The sequence below is a fragment of the Pavona decussata genome, unplaced genomic scaffold, assembly GCF_977016875.1.
Source record: "Pavona decussata unplaced genomic scaffold, jaPavDecu1.1 SCAFFOLD_98, whole genome shotgun sequence".
NCBI classification, from domain to species: Eukaryota; Metazoa; Cnidaria; class Anthozoa; order Scleractinia; family Agariciidae; genus Pavona; species Pavona decussata.
Genome location: NW_028145514.1, coordinates 961,743 through 979,273, shown reverse-complemented (window position 1 = coordinate 979,273; position 17,531 = coordinate 961,743). Strand labels below are relative to the sequence as shown.

The 17,531-nt window shown below is 37.8% G+C and overlaps 1 protein-coding gene across 2 annotated transcripts in view; it reads left to right on the top strand.

Moving 5' to 3' along the window:
• The window catches only part of LOC146472526 (leucine-rich repeat serine/threonine-protein kinase 2-like), a 35,789-nt gene that overhangs the window by 2,884 nt on the left and 15,374 nt on the right, over positions 1-17,531 (top strand). The window contains exons 2-6 of one of the 2 annotated variants that reach the window (XM_085119293.1): positions 8,115-8,883; positions 11,161-11,496; positions 12,721-13,001; positions 15,022-15,203; positions 16,624-16,802. In XM_085119293.1, coding sequence (XP_084975419.1) covers positions 8,193-8,883; positions 11,161-11,496; positions 12,721-13,001; positions 15,022-15,203; positions 16,624-16,802 — 1,669 coding nt within the window. In that variant the 5' untranslated portion in view covers positions 8,115-8,192. Of the gene's footprint in view, positions 1-7,799; positions 8,884-11,160; positions 11,497-12,720; positions 13,002-15,021; positions 15,204-16,623; positions 16,803-17,531 lie in introns of those variants that run through there. The other variant, XM_085119292.1, reaches the window with a different exon arrangement.

Sequence of the window (17,531 nt, the reverse complement as noted above, 5' to 3'; positions counted from 1 at the left end):
CAAGGATTAGGCTACAATTTGCACTAAAAAAGAATGAAATTGAGAAAGTAGAAGTTTTATGGTTTTCCACTTGATTATACAGTAAATTTTGCAAATTTTCGTATAGACAGTCATTTTGGAGAACTGTTTTAGGAAAACTAATGTACCTACTAGACTTTCACGCATGGCAAATGGTAGACGAGTCTTTCCTTGAAAAGAATCCGTTTTAATTTCGAAAATTGGTCACGAGGAACCTTTATGTTTTTCAGTTTGAAAATTGTTGGTCGTAGTTTTATTTGAAAATGGCGCGTTCAGAGCTGGCGAGCTATTGTTTTCAGCCCAGACATGAATAACAATACATGTCAAATGAAACAATGCCTATTGTTGAAAACCACTCTGCATGAAAAAAATATTCTCAACTACCGCGAATTTTAAAATTGCTTTATGCATCAGCTGTTTTACTCACGATCTACGGACAAAACAAAGATGACAGCGTGCGCGACCAAAAAATACAATAGTGATCGGGAGCTGTTTTTAGAGCTCTTCGAAAACCCGCTCCGTCCGTTGTTAATCCACATCGTGCCGCCATACGTTAATGTTATAAACTGTGCTTACGATTTTCAACTGAACGGAGAAGGTATATGGAAATCATTGTGGAGGGACGTTTGCGGGAAACCGGCCAATTTGTTCGACCATCCTTTCCTTCGCCTACAAATTAGAGGAATCTGGTCGCGAGCGCGAATGTTCTATTTAAAGCTTCTCTTTTTTCGCAACAAAGAAAAGGCACGCGCGCGCGAGTTTTTTCGAGCATAAGCTACTCAAGATTCAGGCGCGACAAGTATACTCACTTTATTTGAAAATCGACATTTAAGTTTTCGTAGGTTCGAATGCCTGCGAAGGCGCCACATTTGTTGCCGTGGGTTTGGCGATAGGTAAGACTTGCCCTATTCACAATTAGTATAAAGCAGGCCAAACAGTCTTTCAAAAAATTCGATCTGTTATACTATTGAACGTTAATACACTTGCTGCCGGTGCGCACTTATTCAGCCATACTGCAAAGGTGCGATATTAGGAAACAATAGAATGAACAATAGCCTATGTGGCCGTTGTCTTTAAGCTCCGACCTGACAAGTTAATGAGCTAAGCGGTATTCCCTGTCGAGCACGGCGCGCGTAGATTTGGACCAATGACAGTCACTCAGTTTACGCTTCACAGCTAATATTACAGATCTATAACTTTTGCCGTGCAGTAAGTAAATGTCCCCAAAACAATAGGCATTCTGCGCGATGATTTTTTTTTTTTTTTTTTTTTTTTTTTTGCTTGTTTGTTTCTTTTTAAGCTTTGAAGTATTTTCGTTTTGAAATCTGCTAGGTGAAGTGGAAGCTTGTAGCGATAATCATTCAGCTTGTTACAGTTATTAAAGATCACAGTTCTGCCAAGCAAACCACATTTTGCATTTCACTAATCAATCAATCAATCAATCAATCAATCAATCAATCAATCAATCAATCAATCAACCAAGTCTTGCGAGAGTCAAGTTCAGCTTAAAAAAAAATACCATTCAGTGCTGAATCAGCATTAAAGAATGCTGACCACCCTTTGTGTGTCAGTTTTGCTATTTTTAACCAGCCAGGTGTAGAGACGTAGACTTATCACGAGGCTTGGAAACTCACAGATGTTCGGTTGCATGTTGGGCTGAGTTTGCTTTTCCCTTTCCTTTTGTTTATATTTTTATCAATGTTTGGTTCCAATTATATCACGAGGCTATTCAACAGGAACAAATGTCTCTCTCGAGCGTTACATATCAAAGAAATTAGTCCAACGAACACTTCAACCTTTGAAACGAAAGTAACTGGAAAAAAATGCCTCCATATATTTTCCAAGCCAATGTACGTTAGCAAGATTAAATCGAAATTGAAGGGGAGATTTCTGATTTCTTACAGCAAAATTTTGAAGTCTTCTTTAGGTATCTAGAATCTTTCTTGTGACTCCCATTTGACATTTTTTATTTATACTGTCCACTCTCACTGTTGCATAAGCGCAAAATACAAAAGTTGGAGGTATTAAAAACATAGACTAACACGCAGCTCAAAAATACAAATCAGACAGGGGAGAGGAGAGTAGAGCGGCACCTTTAGTAAAACTAATACCGTGCACCTTTAAAGGAAGTAAATTGTGGTTTGTGGCATGAGTCGCATGCACTGGTTTTTTACCCTTTGCTAAAAAGAAAATTGTAGAAAAAGTAGTAGAATACAGTGCTTATGTAACTCTATCCTCGTGATTTGATTTATGGTCATGTGGCAAAATAAGTGAGAAGCTCGCACGTAGGCTGAACACAGGCTTAAGCATGGACTTTTCAGCTCTTGCAATTTCTCAACGAATTTTGAATTTGTCGGCTCTGGTATGCACCATATCTTTCTCCTAATTGCATCAGTAAAAAGCTAATCACCTTCAAATTACTTAGCTGATTTGCTTGCTTTTTTTTTTAATTGCAACACGAAGAACGCTACTTTACAAAACAAGACGAACACTGCTTACAATACCACCTACAATACGTTACTTATATTATTTACTTACACTACTTTTTACAGTTTTTTTTTTTTTCGCTTACACACCTATGTACCTAGTAAATTACAATTCAAAACGGGTTTCCATTAAGCCTCTAGCATCTTCCTATTATTAAACTTAGCAGCTTTTGCCCAGTTCTCATATTTATCTATAAAAACATTCCTCGCTCATGATCAGGCACAAAAGTTAACGTCCGTGACTATTTGTTAAGAAAGGCACTAAAAAAGGGCACATCACGCCGAATATTTTTAACACTGTACCATCACTTTTATACCCCTAATTAATTAAATCCAATGCCACTGAAATCTCGGTTCCCATTGTCACGTACCACGACTAACTGCCAGAGGTGGTTAGTCTATTCAGCACGGTTAAACAGGCTTTGTATAAACGGCACAAAATCTAAAATCACGTAGGTTTTTTTTTCATATAAACTCTAATATTTGCATGGAAAACGAAAGTATGCTATTGAAGTATTGATGAAGGCTCGATACGGGTATTTTCCTTCTTTCTGTAACATTCAGAAACTACTTGTTTATTACTCTAAGTGAGTATTACGAGTCAGAAATCGATAAAAGCCAACAAAAAATGTTTTAGCCGATGTTACTCGCGATGATTTGTAACGACGACTCCTGATACAAAACAGCCCAGTTTTACTTAAGATTTTATTAGTTTCACAATGCCAGTAGTGCCCAAAAAACGACTCCACGGTAACATGGAGGTGGAGGGATTTTCTTTTTTACTATTGGTGCGCTGCATTGTATTGCAAGTTTTTGAATCAGGCTTGAAAACTTCTAACGCGCTAGCAACACAAATATTTCACTGAAAAACGTTCGCTTGTCCATTTTACCCGTCATCAACTTTTCGTGCAACTTAGTTGAGCTTATAAATTAGTCTTCCAGTCATCACTTGTAACATCCACAAAAAATAGCGTCCTCTTTCGGTTCTAACCTGGATCATGATCATTGCGAATCGTCGCTTGTATACCAGGTTTATTTTTCTCTGCAAAACTAGCTAAGAAGGGGGTACCGTGTCTAATTGTTACAAGGTCTCTCCGTGTTGGGGAGATAAGAATCTTTTGGGCACGGTGCCTAAATTTTAGAGCGCCTTGTCTATCATGTATATATCACATGTTTCAATTGCGTTTATTTTATTGATCAAATCCAATGCATATCAGTTTACCTCCCGTTGGGAAGAGAATAAAAGTAGGTTCCCTACTTTTCTTTTTGCTGAAATACGTTGTCTCTTCTCCGTGTCGGGAATTTTTGCGGCCCGAACTTATTCAACAATCTTTGACCAAATAAGACTGCTTGCAGTTCATCTTAAGGTATTTTGAGGATTTTTACCTTATATTTTTTAAATAATTGCATTGTCTTACCTTTAACCTATAAGTTTTCTAAATTACGGCGTTGTCTTATCAAAGAATTGAGACAACGCAACTCTACTACGCAATTTTGTTTACTGATTGCATAAACCGGCAAAACTGTGGGTTTGCGACTGGAGCCTGTCTTTATATACATGTACGAATTAGATTTCTCACAAAGCGTTCAGTAGCCAAGTTCATTGAACTACTATTTTAAATATAAAAACACACTGACTAAAGTCTGCGGAAATTATCCAAAACTACAGAAGAAAGAAAGAGGTGGAGTGTATAACGAACAATGGAGAGGCGGCAAAAACACATAACAGAGACATATTACCTTCTACGCAGTTCGGCTCCGAGAAAAAGAGCTCTCTAGCAATGCTTGATTGGAAAGGACACGCAATCGACTTTATCATGAAACTAAAAAGATGTCGCAGTCTAGCTTGCGGAACAATTACAGCGCATTTCTATGCGGTTTTTTGTTTGTTTTACTTTTAAAGTTCAGACACAACGCCTAAACACTAGGCATCAAGGATGTCACAGTCTTCCTATTTTCCTGTTTCGTCTCGACCTCCTGTCTCTCTACTTTGATAATTTTGATTCATATTTCTTTCACCTAAATTCAGTGGCACAAGAAATACCGTACCATGAACAGTGTTCATCTCAGTTGGCCTTATGTGTCATCTTTTTGCAATCTGTTTGAATTCTACTGATGTAGTTTTGAGCTTTCCTGTTCCTCGGTTACAGCTATTTTCAGCACTGATATTTTATTATTTTTCATATTGGCTCAAACCATTCTAACCTCGAACATTTCATGTCTTGCGTCAAACGTTAAGTTGGCATGTAATATTATAATAAATAATGATTTCAAACAAAAAGGTTTCGTTTTCAGGATCGAAAATTTATGTTCAAGCACAAGGTTTTGATTCCCTAAACGGCGTTTTTGTCACATGATTAAGTTGATAAAATATCACGTGACAAAACGTCCCGGTAGATCGCTGAGAGCTCATATCCAACGTCGCGAGCTTGGCAATGAATTTCACTAGCCTCTTTAATTCTTCTTTTGAAGGTGTCGTTCTCCCTTACAGCAATGAAGGAATTACCCTGTTTTAAAAGTACATGTATCTTCTTCTTCTTCTTCTTCTTCTTCTTCTTCTTCTTCTTCTTCTTCTTCTTCTTCAATTGAAGAGGAAGAAAATTTATTGCGAAATACAAACTTAATTTTTATATACCTAAAAATTACTTAATGTCCTAAGAAAATACTTAATGTCTATTTACCTAAAAAAAAAAACTATCATAATCTTACACTGTGAGTAAACTTCTATTTTTCTCACAGAGTCGAAAATCCCATCATGTATTGCTCCATGCATACTTTACTGTTCAATTTTCATTTGTGCGCTCTAAGTGACAGAATTGCACTGAACTGCTCTCAGCTTTTCGAGTTTCATGTTACATACTGACCATTTCTATCTCAGCTGGTTGTAACTGCTACTTGATTCTGATCAGTTAAACGGAATTCTTCCTCGTTTAATAAAATCACATCTCTCATGCCGGCATGGGTGCCTAAAACTCCTACACTACAGGTTTTTCAGAAAGTATAACCTAAAGGAGGTTTCACGGGGTCAGTTGTGCTACTAAAGCGAATCAGAAAAGCCTTTCCCAGCTACAGTAGATTAATAGAAGAAACTATACCCACCAGTAGTATATAACGGCAAGCTCCAAGCCCTGAGTAACGTCAGTGATTTGTACTCTTATAGAGTTCATCTTATGTAGCCTTGTACAGCATTGACATTTTTCTTTCATCATATCTCCACGTTATGGAAACACTTTCAGAATTAAATCTACAAAAGCAAAAGAAATACTATTCCTGATGTCCTCTCTGTGAACCAAGTCTTGAAGAGTAAACTGTAACATTTTCTTTTAAAACGTTTGCAAACAATAACATACTGTTCCTTTTTTGTGGAATGTCCACTCCTTATAAGGTCATGTGAGTGGCCCAGTAATCCTCGTGACTGATAAGAGAAACAAAAGCTGAATAACCGGCTAAAAATTACCATGACGATGGGAACCTTCTAGCTTTAATACGTTGTATTTTAAGTAATGACTCAGCAAAATCGCATTTTTAAACTTGACCCTGGAGTCTGAGGGAGGCAATGTTTACACTGTAGCTTAAGCTACAAAGCTATATGCGGCATCACCTTTCGATGGTGCTTGTTTTGCGACGAGAACCGAGATATCCTCGTGATATTTGGGAAATTTCCTTTCTTAGGGCGGTTCCTTCATAAATCATTGAAATATCTCCTGACTCAGAGAATTGTTAGTTGTATAACGTTGTATTTTCTGTTATGACTCAGAAAATTGTTTATCGGCCTTCCTTGAGATTTTAATAATGAACTGATGCGTTTGTTTGTTGATCGGTCAAACCAAGGTCATCCCGGTTTTTTTTTATGCACTCGGCGTTTAGTGTTTTAAGTAGGTAAAAGCTTGACAAACTGACCCTATCCTTAGCAAGCCTGCTTCTCTGAGTGACAGAACGAATTTCCATTTACATTTCTTGGATCTGTGATATCTTTGCGAGCAGGGATGGCGCAGTGGTGAGAGCACTCGCCTCCCACCAATGTGGCCCCGGTTCGATTCCCGGACTCGGCGTCATATGTGGGTTGAGTTTGTTGGTGGTTCTCGTCCTTGTTCCGAGAGGTTTTTCTCCGGGTACTCCGGTTTTCTCCTCTCCTCAAAAACAAACACTTTTTAATTCCAATTCGATTTGGAAAGTGTCCCCAATTAGTACTCCGCGCTAAAAACATTGACACTTAAATAAAGTGATTTATTTTATTTGTACAAGTACAACGTACGCTACAACTGTGGTCAACTGTGACGGTATTGGTTGTGGTAAAAGTGATGCATTTATATTTAAATGTCGCCTCGCAGCTGAGAATGAAATAACGGACTGACAGACAAGTCGAAAGCTCTACAGCGTATATCATTCTTTGATTTGACATTCTGCAAAAGGCAAAGTTCTGGCGAAACGGCCATTTTTGTATTTTTTAACTTGTTTACCTTAAACATAAAGTGAAAACAGAGACCATCTACTGAACACAGCCTAAAAGAAATGATTTCGTGCTAAGACTGATAAAAAAAAATACTTCCTTTGAAAATGAGATCTATTCATTATCCGGATTTTGGAGTTATTTTTGGAGTGCTATTCTTTGGGAATTCGGATTTAATGCTGACCTCACAAATCACCTCACATTTGATTAGATACTGCACAAAGTAATACTTATTTGGAAATTTGATGACGAATGGGGAATGCCCCGAAAATGTGCAGAGACATCATGGGACCTACACTCTCCGAAACAGAAAGGAACGACTACCGCATTTCAGAACTATTTCATCAGATAAGAAATAGATTGATGTCCGGCTTTTGTTTCACCCGCCAATTTAACACTAGTGGTCAATATTTTCACGCCAATTTCCGTTCTAAAGATAGTCAGTTTGGATTTTTAGCAAGGCCAGATCTGTTCACTTACTTACTAAAATGTGCAATGAAGGCATTAAAAAGTACCTAGTTCATAACCTCTTGATGCTTATTGAATTGAAGAAAAACAAAAGGGAATTTTTGCGGTTGTGCTTTTAGCAGTGACTCAGAAAATTGTTGACCCCTGACGGCTCTTGAAAATTTAATTAATTATTTTTAATATGTCCAAAAATATAATCTGCATTTGTCTCGAAATAAAATCGGATCATTCGATCAGTGACGAGCCTATTCGGGAAATCTTCGTGTCTTTCCGAAGGCAGACCCCACATGACATCACCTTCGAAAAGCATCACTGGTACTTCATTTGCACTGCAGTTTTATTGGTGTTTGTGGTGTGTGTCTGTTTCCGCTGAGAACCGTTACAAATGTTTTTTTGGTGACTGATGCGAAATCGTTGGTCTGGAAGATCGAAGATGTAATCAAGCTATTTCCTGGGCTATTGCAAACATCGATCAGCTATTTATCACATGACTCTATTTTTTATTTTCATGATCCATTTGAAGTGAGATCAGTTTACCTGCTGTTGACAGAGGTTGCGGGATCGTGTTACTACAAGAACCTATGTAATGCAACGACCACCATTTCTGAAAAGATTCCGGCAATGCCTTCTAGAAGATTCTTAATCAAATGCGAACTGGTTTAAACACTCTAGTTCTGTTCGACCCAATGTAGGTGCAGTCATCAAACTGAGGAAACGCTTATTGGTACAGCTGAATTTGATATCAAGGTTTTCCGTTGGAAAAATTGCAAATGGACCTCATTTATCCGGTACTCCTTGAGAGTTTGAACGGCGCCGGTGCGAAATCAACGATGGCGCTGGAAGACGAATCATTTCAAGAAAATGTCCAAGAATTGCTCAAGCTACTTTCCGCGATCAAGAGTAATTCAGACGAAACTCAAGTTGAGAAATGCATGAGCTCGCTCGCAGACAGCTTCGACGATGAAGTTGATGTCGTTGTGGAAGCCTTGGAAAGTGTGGAAGCTCATTCTACGGTTCTTTCTGCAATGCAACATCATTTTCGCAACTTCAAAATTCAGTTGCATGGCTCTTATATGCTGTTAAGGCTCATAGAGCTAAGCCCTAAAACAAAATCTGAACTTCAAGAGCAGCCGGAAGCCCAGAGATTTATTCTGAGAATTATGACAAAGTATGCTGACAGGACTTGCCAAGTTGTAGGGTGTAAAATCATTTCTGCCCTGTGTACGTCTGCGAGGACAAGAAAAGAAGCTCTTTCGATGGGAGCTGTAGATTCTGTGGTTTATGCCATGACCCAATTTGGAGAAGATGAAGATTTTTATATATCTGCGTTCGAAACATTAACTCGTCTGCTGCCAGACGATCCAAACATACAGAAGAAGTTTATGACTATGGACGTGAAAAATTCACGAAAGAAAGCTTATCCTATGGTGGTTGAAATCATGGAGAAACATTCCAAATCAGGTGAGTTCGTACTTTTGCTCAATTTGATCAATTTTCTATTTTTCTCGGAAAAGCCTCAATAATAATAAACAAGGAAACTGGAAAAAGCAATCGATATTTTTTTAAATTTTTTCCCTCGCTTTCTTTGTGAGCAAATAAGCTTAATTTAAGCTGTAGTTATATGAAATTGGCGGGGTTTAATAGTTGCGTGTGTAACCCTCGGCTATTCCCTCTCACAGCAAGCAGACTTCAATACCTGCAGGGCTTCAGTGATAATGAAATTATTAATCTCATTCTATTTTGCAACTTGAGCTAAAAACACAAACAGTTAACTTATTATGGCGCATGCACGTGCAAGTAAGTCAGGCCACTTATTGTTTACATAAACTACCGTGTTACATTAGCTAGTATTAATTAATTACACGGGATTCCTGACCTGAGGGTAGTCCGTGTCTAAAATTTGGTGGCGTTCCATCGTCGTCATAGTCGCAAATGGGCATCTTTCAATTATTAACTTGTTTTACATGTATCAAATTCAGTTTTCTCCCTAGAGGGGATATTTTTATAACTAACATGCCAGGTGGCTGAGTGATTTGGGCGCTGAACTTGTAATCTGGAGGTCCCGGATTCAAGTCCTGCTCTGACTACTACCTGCAGTTGTTTTTTGGTAGCCCCGAATTCAACTCCTCGACCATGCTTATAAATAGCCAGCTGGTCTGCCTCCTTGCAGTTAAGATTTTTAATCCGTTCTGGCTTAGTTTTAATTTTTTTTTTTTACCCATGACCCATGGGCTCCTGTTTCTGAGCAGAGTACCTGCAAACTGACTTCGTATAGCTGAATGCACTGCAACTATAACAATTATTTTTTTGTGTCCGCAGAGTATTTGTGACATGTTTTTCACTAACAGCCACACTTACAACTTATGCCAGAAAGATTTTTATCAACCTAGTTTTAACACAGTTACACACGGAAAACACTCAATTCGATACCTAGGTCCAAGACTCTGAAGCAAGATACCAAGCAAAGACAAATTGGTTGCCAGTCTTAAGCAGTTTAAGACCCGGATACACAGTCCTGATCTAAGTAACATCTTAGATGGATGTAGTAGCTGCTACCTTTGCAATTCGTAATTACGGTTTTAATTACAAGATTTTAGAATTTTAATAATTATGAATAGAGTTTGAGTAGTTGGTATGTTACTGAGTTATTATTAATATTAATTCATTTTGTATTTTAGATTGTATTTTAGAAAGTTACCTGTGTCCCCCATTAGCAGTGGGAATCCCCTCTGCTAGATTGTTGCTTGACACGTTAATGAAGTCATTATTATTATTATTATTATTATTATTATTATTATTATTATTATTATTATTATTATTATTATTATTATTATTATTATTATTATTGATATAATTTTTGTAAATGGAATTCAGTTCAGTTCAGATTATTTTAATGGGATATGGTCTGATGTCTACAGAGACAATAATTAGCCCCAGTTTGATGTACTCTACACTCTTCTGTACTGTCTTTGGTATATAGGGGAATTACTACCAGAAAATCAAAAGAATACAAAAATAGCCCACGTATAAGAACCTGAATTTTCCAATTTAGCCTAAATAGGTTCTTATATAAATGGTACTTAAAGAAAATTTAGACTACCAAGGTTCTTAAAATACAGTAGGTGCTTATATTTTCATATGAATTTCATCTGAATATACTATATATAATTATAAATATCATCTCATAATACAGGATAATGGCAAACACAATAGACCTACAACATGGTACTTAAGCTTGAAAGAAAAAAAGTTATGTCAAGTTACTTTTAAATAGATGATGATCTTAATTCAGCAGTTTCTACCTACACACTTTCACAGCAACCCCACTGATAAGAACCTAACTTAAAATTTTAGCCTAAATAGGTTCTTATATGGAGGGGGCTTAAAATGAAAATTTTATCCTAACAGGTTCTTAAAACCCAGGTTCTTATACGTGGGCTATTACTGTATCATTAAGCTTTATTCCCTAGACTCTAGACCATAAATCATTAAATGTATGGTTGGATCATTTCATTGGACCTTACAATGTACCTTCACTTGTCTGTCATCGTCTTTTTCAAAACAAAGCCAAACTACATGTCTTGGCAGCTGCTTTTTAACAAGAGCAGACAAATGGGAGAACTGTGGTCAGGATAATCCAATCATAACCACCTTCATTTAGATAATAATTGTGTTCTGCAATGTAAAAACATGCTGGGATCCTGTTGACTTTTTCATTTTTCTTTCCATTTATTAAAGGAGAGATCCAAGAGCAGGGCATACAGCTGATGTGTATTCTAGCAACATCAAACGAAAACTGCCGTACCATTGTTAAAGGGCGAACATTTATTGTTGCTTTGGAAGCAATGAAGAAACACAAAGAATTCATTGGGGTTCAGATTGCTGGGTGCCAACTTGTGGTTCTTCTTGGAGACTTTGAGTTTGAGCATCATAGAGCAATTCTGGTTCAACAGGATACAATTCTTCCTATTCTACGGGCCCTAGTGGAGTTCAGGAGCAGTGCTGAAGTTCAGATAAATGGCTTGACTGCTTTAGCTCAGCTTGCAGAAGCATTGGAGAATAAACTGCATGAAAGTAAGTCTAAACTTTCATTTAACAGTGTTGTTAGCTGAATTATATTATTTTCTTATTTCTGTTAGTAGATTGAAGGCATTGTTAGCATTGTCAATGCTGGAGTACCTTGGATTTAGTTCAGAGTTTCCTCAGAGATATTAAACAGGGAAAATTATAACTTTCATGCATTACATCCAGAGGACAAAAGCACTCTCTTCAGTCAGCTGTAAACTTTCAACCAAACCTGGTCAATACATGAATTCAAATTAAATTCCCTTTGAAATGTCAACACATCCATTACCATAAAATTATGTATCGAATTCAACAAGGGAGCAATCCCATACATGGAATAACAGAATAATTTCACCATAAAGCATTGAAAGTGCCTTTGAAGGCCCGTTAAGGATTATGTTTTTAAAACTGATCTTCTACCATACTGGTTTGAAAAATAGCTTGGCTTTGTTAAAGGTTTTTGAGTTTTTAAAAGCAATTGCATTTGATGGCATTTCAACGGAATGATTTGGGCTATATTAAAAAGGCTTAAAACTGATCCAAAAAAAATATAAAAGAGTTTCCCAAATTTTTGAACTGCATCTCTGGTTCTTCTTCGGGGGACAAAGAAGAAGAGCCAGAGATACGGTTCAAAAATTTGGGAAACTCTTTTAAGTTTTTTAGATCAGTTTTAAGCCTTTTTACTAATTTTAATCATGAACACCGATCGCCAAAAGAGCGACTGTATTTTAATCGGGTTAAATTATCACTGTAACAAATCCTTAAATTAAATTTTTATTAATATATCATCAAATACAATTAACTACTACCCAGTTAGCTCAGTCACTAAGGCACCAGACTGTTGTGTGGGAGGTCTCGGGTTCAGACCCCAGCCAGACCACTATTAAATCAGGTTCTTGAAACAACCGGCAAGATCATACTGGCTGTACATGGTAAACTTTTTCTCAGCTCAGATGATAGCATCGTTGGACAGAGGAGGTTAGGCCATTGGCCTTGTCTGCTACACCTTGTTTGGTCTGTTCTACCTGTGGTGATGTTAACAAATGCACAACATTTTTCATAAAAAGCAGAGGACAAAGCCCCTTTTGTCTGTTGTCTGGCCTTCTTTCTGAAATGGGTGCATCCGTCAGTTGTTACTAGACTTGATTGTGAAGACCAGGGTTTCAATTTTGCACCCATAAGTGGTATAAAATATTAAAGAGATTTTAATTATTTGTTTTATTTTTTCTCAAGGAATACAGAACTACAGCTGGGCGCGAGAAGTATTTGCTGCAATGACTACCCATTGTGACAAACCAGAAGTTCTACGTGCGGCATGTTATGCCCTGCGGGCATTAATTGATGTTTGCCCTCAAGTGTTGGATGTGGTCGGTGATGAGCGTGGTGATAACAGCATACCATTACACCAGTGCAGTATGGCTGCATTGATGCTACACTTAGATGACCCAGAGCTGTGTCAGGAAGCTTGCCAAGTGTTAGCATCCATTGTCAACAACTCAAGCTCTTTGAGAGAGGTATTTAACTTACATTGTATGGTCAACTCCCTTTATTGCGGAACATGAGTTAGTATCCTTAAGTCTGTAATAGGGGGAATTAATGTCTGTAATTTATTTTGTCAGGGATTTAGCTGCTGCCTGTATTATATGTGTTCATAATAGCAAGGTGTCCGCAAGGCAAGAGTTGACTGTTCATAATGTTACCTTTCAGACCTGTTGGGAACTTGCCTACATGTATTTCTTGCCCCATGCATTAAACATGTCAAAGACTACATTTTTCATAGTAATTTCCAACTGCAACATACCTAAATATCTGAACAGCCAAAGAACATTTTCCAGAAGGCATTGGCTTTGGCTCTGTGAGATTTTAATATATTTCTATATACAAAATAAGTGCTATTTAATTTTTTTTTTTTAACAGCTTTATTGACCATCACACATGTTAAATACAATAAATTAAACAACTAGAAAGAAATGAAAAATACGTGAAAAGTGATAAGGTCAAAAGGGCAGGTGCGAACGGGACGCGAGGACCCATGCGAGGCACCTCCCATGATACAAATAATAATTAAAACACAAACAACCAAAAGACGCTAAAAAACTAGGGATGGCAGGAGCAGGATCGTACAATTGACCAGGTACAGGGATAGAATATGTCAAAGTGATTTTGCAAAAGGTGAAACATGTGCTCAGTAACAAAGTTGCGGAAGGAAGCAGTAGTTGAAAAACTGGTAGGGGGTGAGAGTTTACAGATATAGTTCCAGAGCTTAACAATACGATTAAAGTGAGAGGCCTGAAAAGTGCTAGTTTTACATACAGGAGTTTTAAGGTTATAAGGATTACTTAGTCTGGTTCGGCCGTGAGAAACAGGAGAAACAAAATCATAAACATTAAGATCAGTAAAACCTTTCCGACATTTGTAAAAAAAAACAAGATCTTTGAGTTCGCGGTCAAACGTCAGAGGAAGAAGTTTCAAAGTTAAAAGTCTGTCTCTGTATGACATCACGCCTACACGTAATAAAACTGTTGCTCCCAAAATTGTTTTTGAAGAATTTACAACTTGAAACTCTAGTACTTGTAGTTAGCATTGATAGAAATACCTACAGCCAGGAGTGTATTTAGTAAGAAAGCACAGCAGTGGTTAGCAAATCTTTCAACTTTTTGGTGCAGCATTCATTTCAGGCCTTTTTTTTTTCTTTTCAGAGAAGCACAAAAGCTGATTGAAAACAACATTTTCAAATAAACAAAAGTACCCTTTTTTTCTAGAAGCGATAGCAGCAAATTTTAACATGACATCTTCTTTGTACCGTAGTTGGTTTAAAATAGACCATATTAAATAAATGTAAATATATGAAACATATATTTTGAACGGCAGATGAAAGATCAAATAGAAGAAAGATCCTCGCAGTTAGTACGCAACTTAAGCAGTTGCGAAAAGAAAGCCTGAAAAAAAATTCAGCCTGAATTTTTTTTTCAGGCTTTCTTTTCGCAACTGCTTAAGTTGTGTACTAACTGCGAGGATCTTTCTTCTATTAGATAGACCATATTGTTGTATATTCCTACTTTCTGACATTCTTCAGATATTTACTGTTTAGACTGCAAGCAGTCCCTTTCTGGTCAGTCGAGAGGGTGTGCTCACAGCGCAGCAAGACTGGAGCAAGGAGAAATAAACGAGAAGAGACTGGGGGAGAGGCAGACAGGAAACGTTTTTCCCGCCTCCCCCCAAGCCCCTCCTCCACTCGTTTGCTCCAGTTTTTTCACACTTGGCTATTTCGCGCGACCTCTCGACTAACCAGAAAGGGACTGCTTGCAGTCTATTGACTGCTTAGTAACTCTAGACCTCAAGTACTTAGAACAAGCACCTTTTTGTTGTTGAGGGATGTTAAGAGTCACTCTTAGTAGTATGTTTTGGACAAAACATACTACTAAGATTAACATAACTGTAATGAGTAATTTATGGAAAACTGCTATCAGGTTCAGTTTGCGAGCTTCTACTGTAATCATTTAAAATCATACGGGTGTTAACGCTGTGTTTCAGGCATTGATTTCCAAAGGATTGTACTTGCACATTGTCCGTGCAATGAAGCAGCATGATCAAGTGCCAGAAGTTCAGCAGTGGGGATGCAGAGCCTTGCGTGGATTGTCTCTGTCAGGGTGTGGTCATAAAGAACTCATGATCAACTGTGGTGTGTTAGAGCTGGTCTTTAGTTGCACTCAAAGGTACAGTACACAACCCTAACATTTGGTTTCGTTGTTAAGGACGGTGCCTACTAATACAGAAGTATTTCTGTGTGGTTTATAACTATGCAGGAAAAGCAGATCTTAGCAAGGCCTATTGAAATCCAAAAAGAAAATTGGTGGTAACCACGCATTTTTCAGAGATAATTAAGCAACAATATTTCCAAAAAGCGCCAAAATATAATGCAATGTATGGCCATTTTTCCTAAATAGAAGCTTAATTATCTCTGAAAAATGCATGGTTACCCCAAATTTTCTTTTTGGATACCAAGAGCACTTGCTAAGTTCTGCTTTCTCCGCATAGTTTTAAACCACGCAAAAATATCCCTGTATTAGTGAGCACTACCCATAGGAAACCCGAGTATCTCGAGATGCGCAGAACGTGTGCGCAGTTGGACAACATAAAGAGATTTGAGAGCTTATATTTTGAGCATTAACCCTTTGTCAGAGCGTAATAATTTATTATTATGTATTCTGATGAAGGGCTAGCACTCAAAATGTCAGTTCTCAGATCTCTTAGCCTATGTGAGCAGACACCTTTTCCAGACTTTGTTTTCCCCGCCGCAAAAAGAGCATCTGCGAAACCGAGCCCGGCAACATACTCTGTGACGTCAAACTGTTGTTTTGTTGCAAACCGATTAAAATTGGTGATAGAATAGGATGATTTAGTACATGCAACACGTGTGTGATTGGTGCTAATTTGGGCATCCAGTCACGCAATGAAAAATGTATGCCAAACAAAATGTTTTCACAGGTTAACATATGGGAGACAAATTGACATCAAAAACCATAGCCTTGACTTAAAACAGACTTTACCATTCAGTAAATATTACAGCAATCACTCCCTAAGTTACTTGTCAGCATTTACGGTCAAAAGTATCAAAGGGCAGATAGCCATTGCATGAAACAAGTTCCAATAACAACGATAAAGTAGGCCCAGCAGTTACAAACACTGCACAATAATTCTCATTTCACGGTCTAAACTATAGAGGTTGTTGCAATGGCTATAACACGCTTACACCAAGCCAAACCAAACATAGCTAAAATGCCCTTTTCAAAGGTATTTTTTTAAAACTATTAAAACCTGCATTTGCTAAACACAACAAGGTAAAATATTATTCAAATAAGCAGACTAGCATTTAATTCACGTCACACAGAAATGTATCACCTTTGAGGTAAAGATGTGAAAATACACAGTCACCATCAAATTCCCCAAACCAACGAAAGCCTGCTTCACATGTGCAAGAAGCTAAGTTGGTCGAGCCAAAAACCTACAGGTAACAGTGTGAGGAAGAACTCTCTTGATTCATGCATGCATCCTGTCATACACGAAAAATTAAATTTCCTCAAAGCCCTTTTATACAAACAACTAAGATCATGATGACTTCTTTTCTCTTTCAAGATTTATAGATGTTGTTGGTGTACAAGAGGAAGCCATTGCATTGATTGCTTGTTTGGCAACAGATGTTGAGCTTGTCTGGCATCAGAGTGCTGTTGAAGGGGTTCATAACATGATTCTTAAGGCCATGAGGAAATTTCCTGATGAGATGTTCTTGTCAGAGATCTCACTGGAGGCTTTGGGTGAGTATCTACATACCCTCTCCCCCTCCTCCCCTCCCCTCCCCATGTCTCACACACAGGCATCTGAGGGTTGGAGGGAGGGGCGTCCACATGAGGATGATGTGAGAGGTCTGTATCACTCCTCGTAGGGTTTAAAATGTGGTTTAGTGTTACTAAGGTTATTCTAGTTTCGTATGTTTGTGCCTGTACTAGTAATGTTACCTCAGCCATCAACACCCTGTATGTGAATTTCTCCCCCGCCCTACTCTGCCCAGTCAACTAGCAAAGCAATCAAGGGGACATTGCAAGAAGGTTTACGTGATGTTTAGTTATCATCATTAACAATGTGCCTATGCTTTCTAGACCTGTCACAAAAAATGAACAACATCAAAATGAAAGGGACAACATCCAAACAAAGAGATTTGACTATATTAACCCTTTAACCCTTAACATCAAAGAACCAATTCTCCTATCTTGTTCTCGTACTTTTCTTCTAAAAATACTGGGAAGAGGTTATTAATTTTTCTTTTTAATTCACCTTGGGTGATCATATCCTTAATTCTCATGACCTCAGGGGTTGAATAGGCATTGTTATTACAAGGCGAAATTTGATGCTGATCATTGTTAGGGCTTAAAGTGGTAATAGGGGATAATTGTGAAAACTGTAATCTGTGTAAGTGAGTATGTTCTTAGTTTTGAAGTCATGAGTGGGAAACTACTTTAACTAACATGGCCTCCTCATCCCAGCTG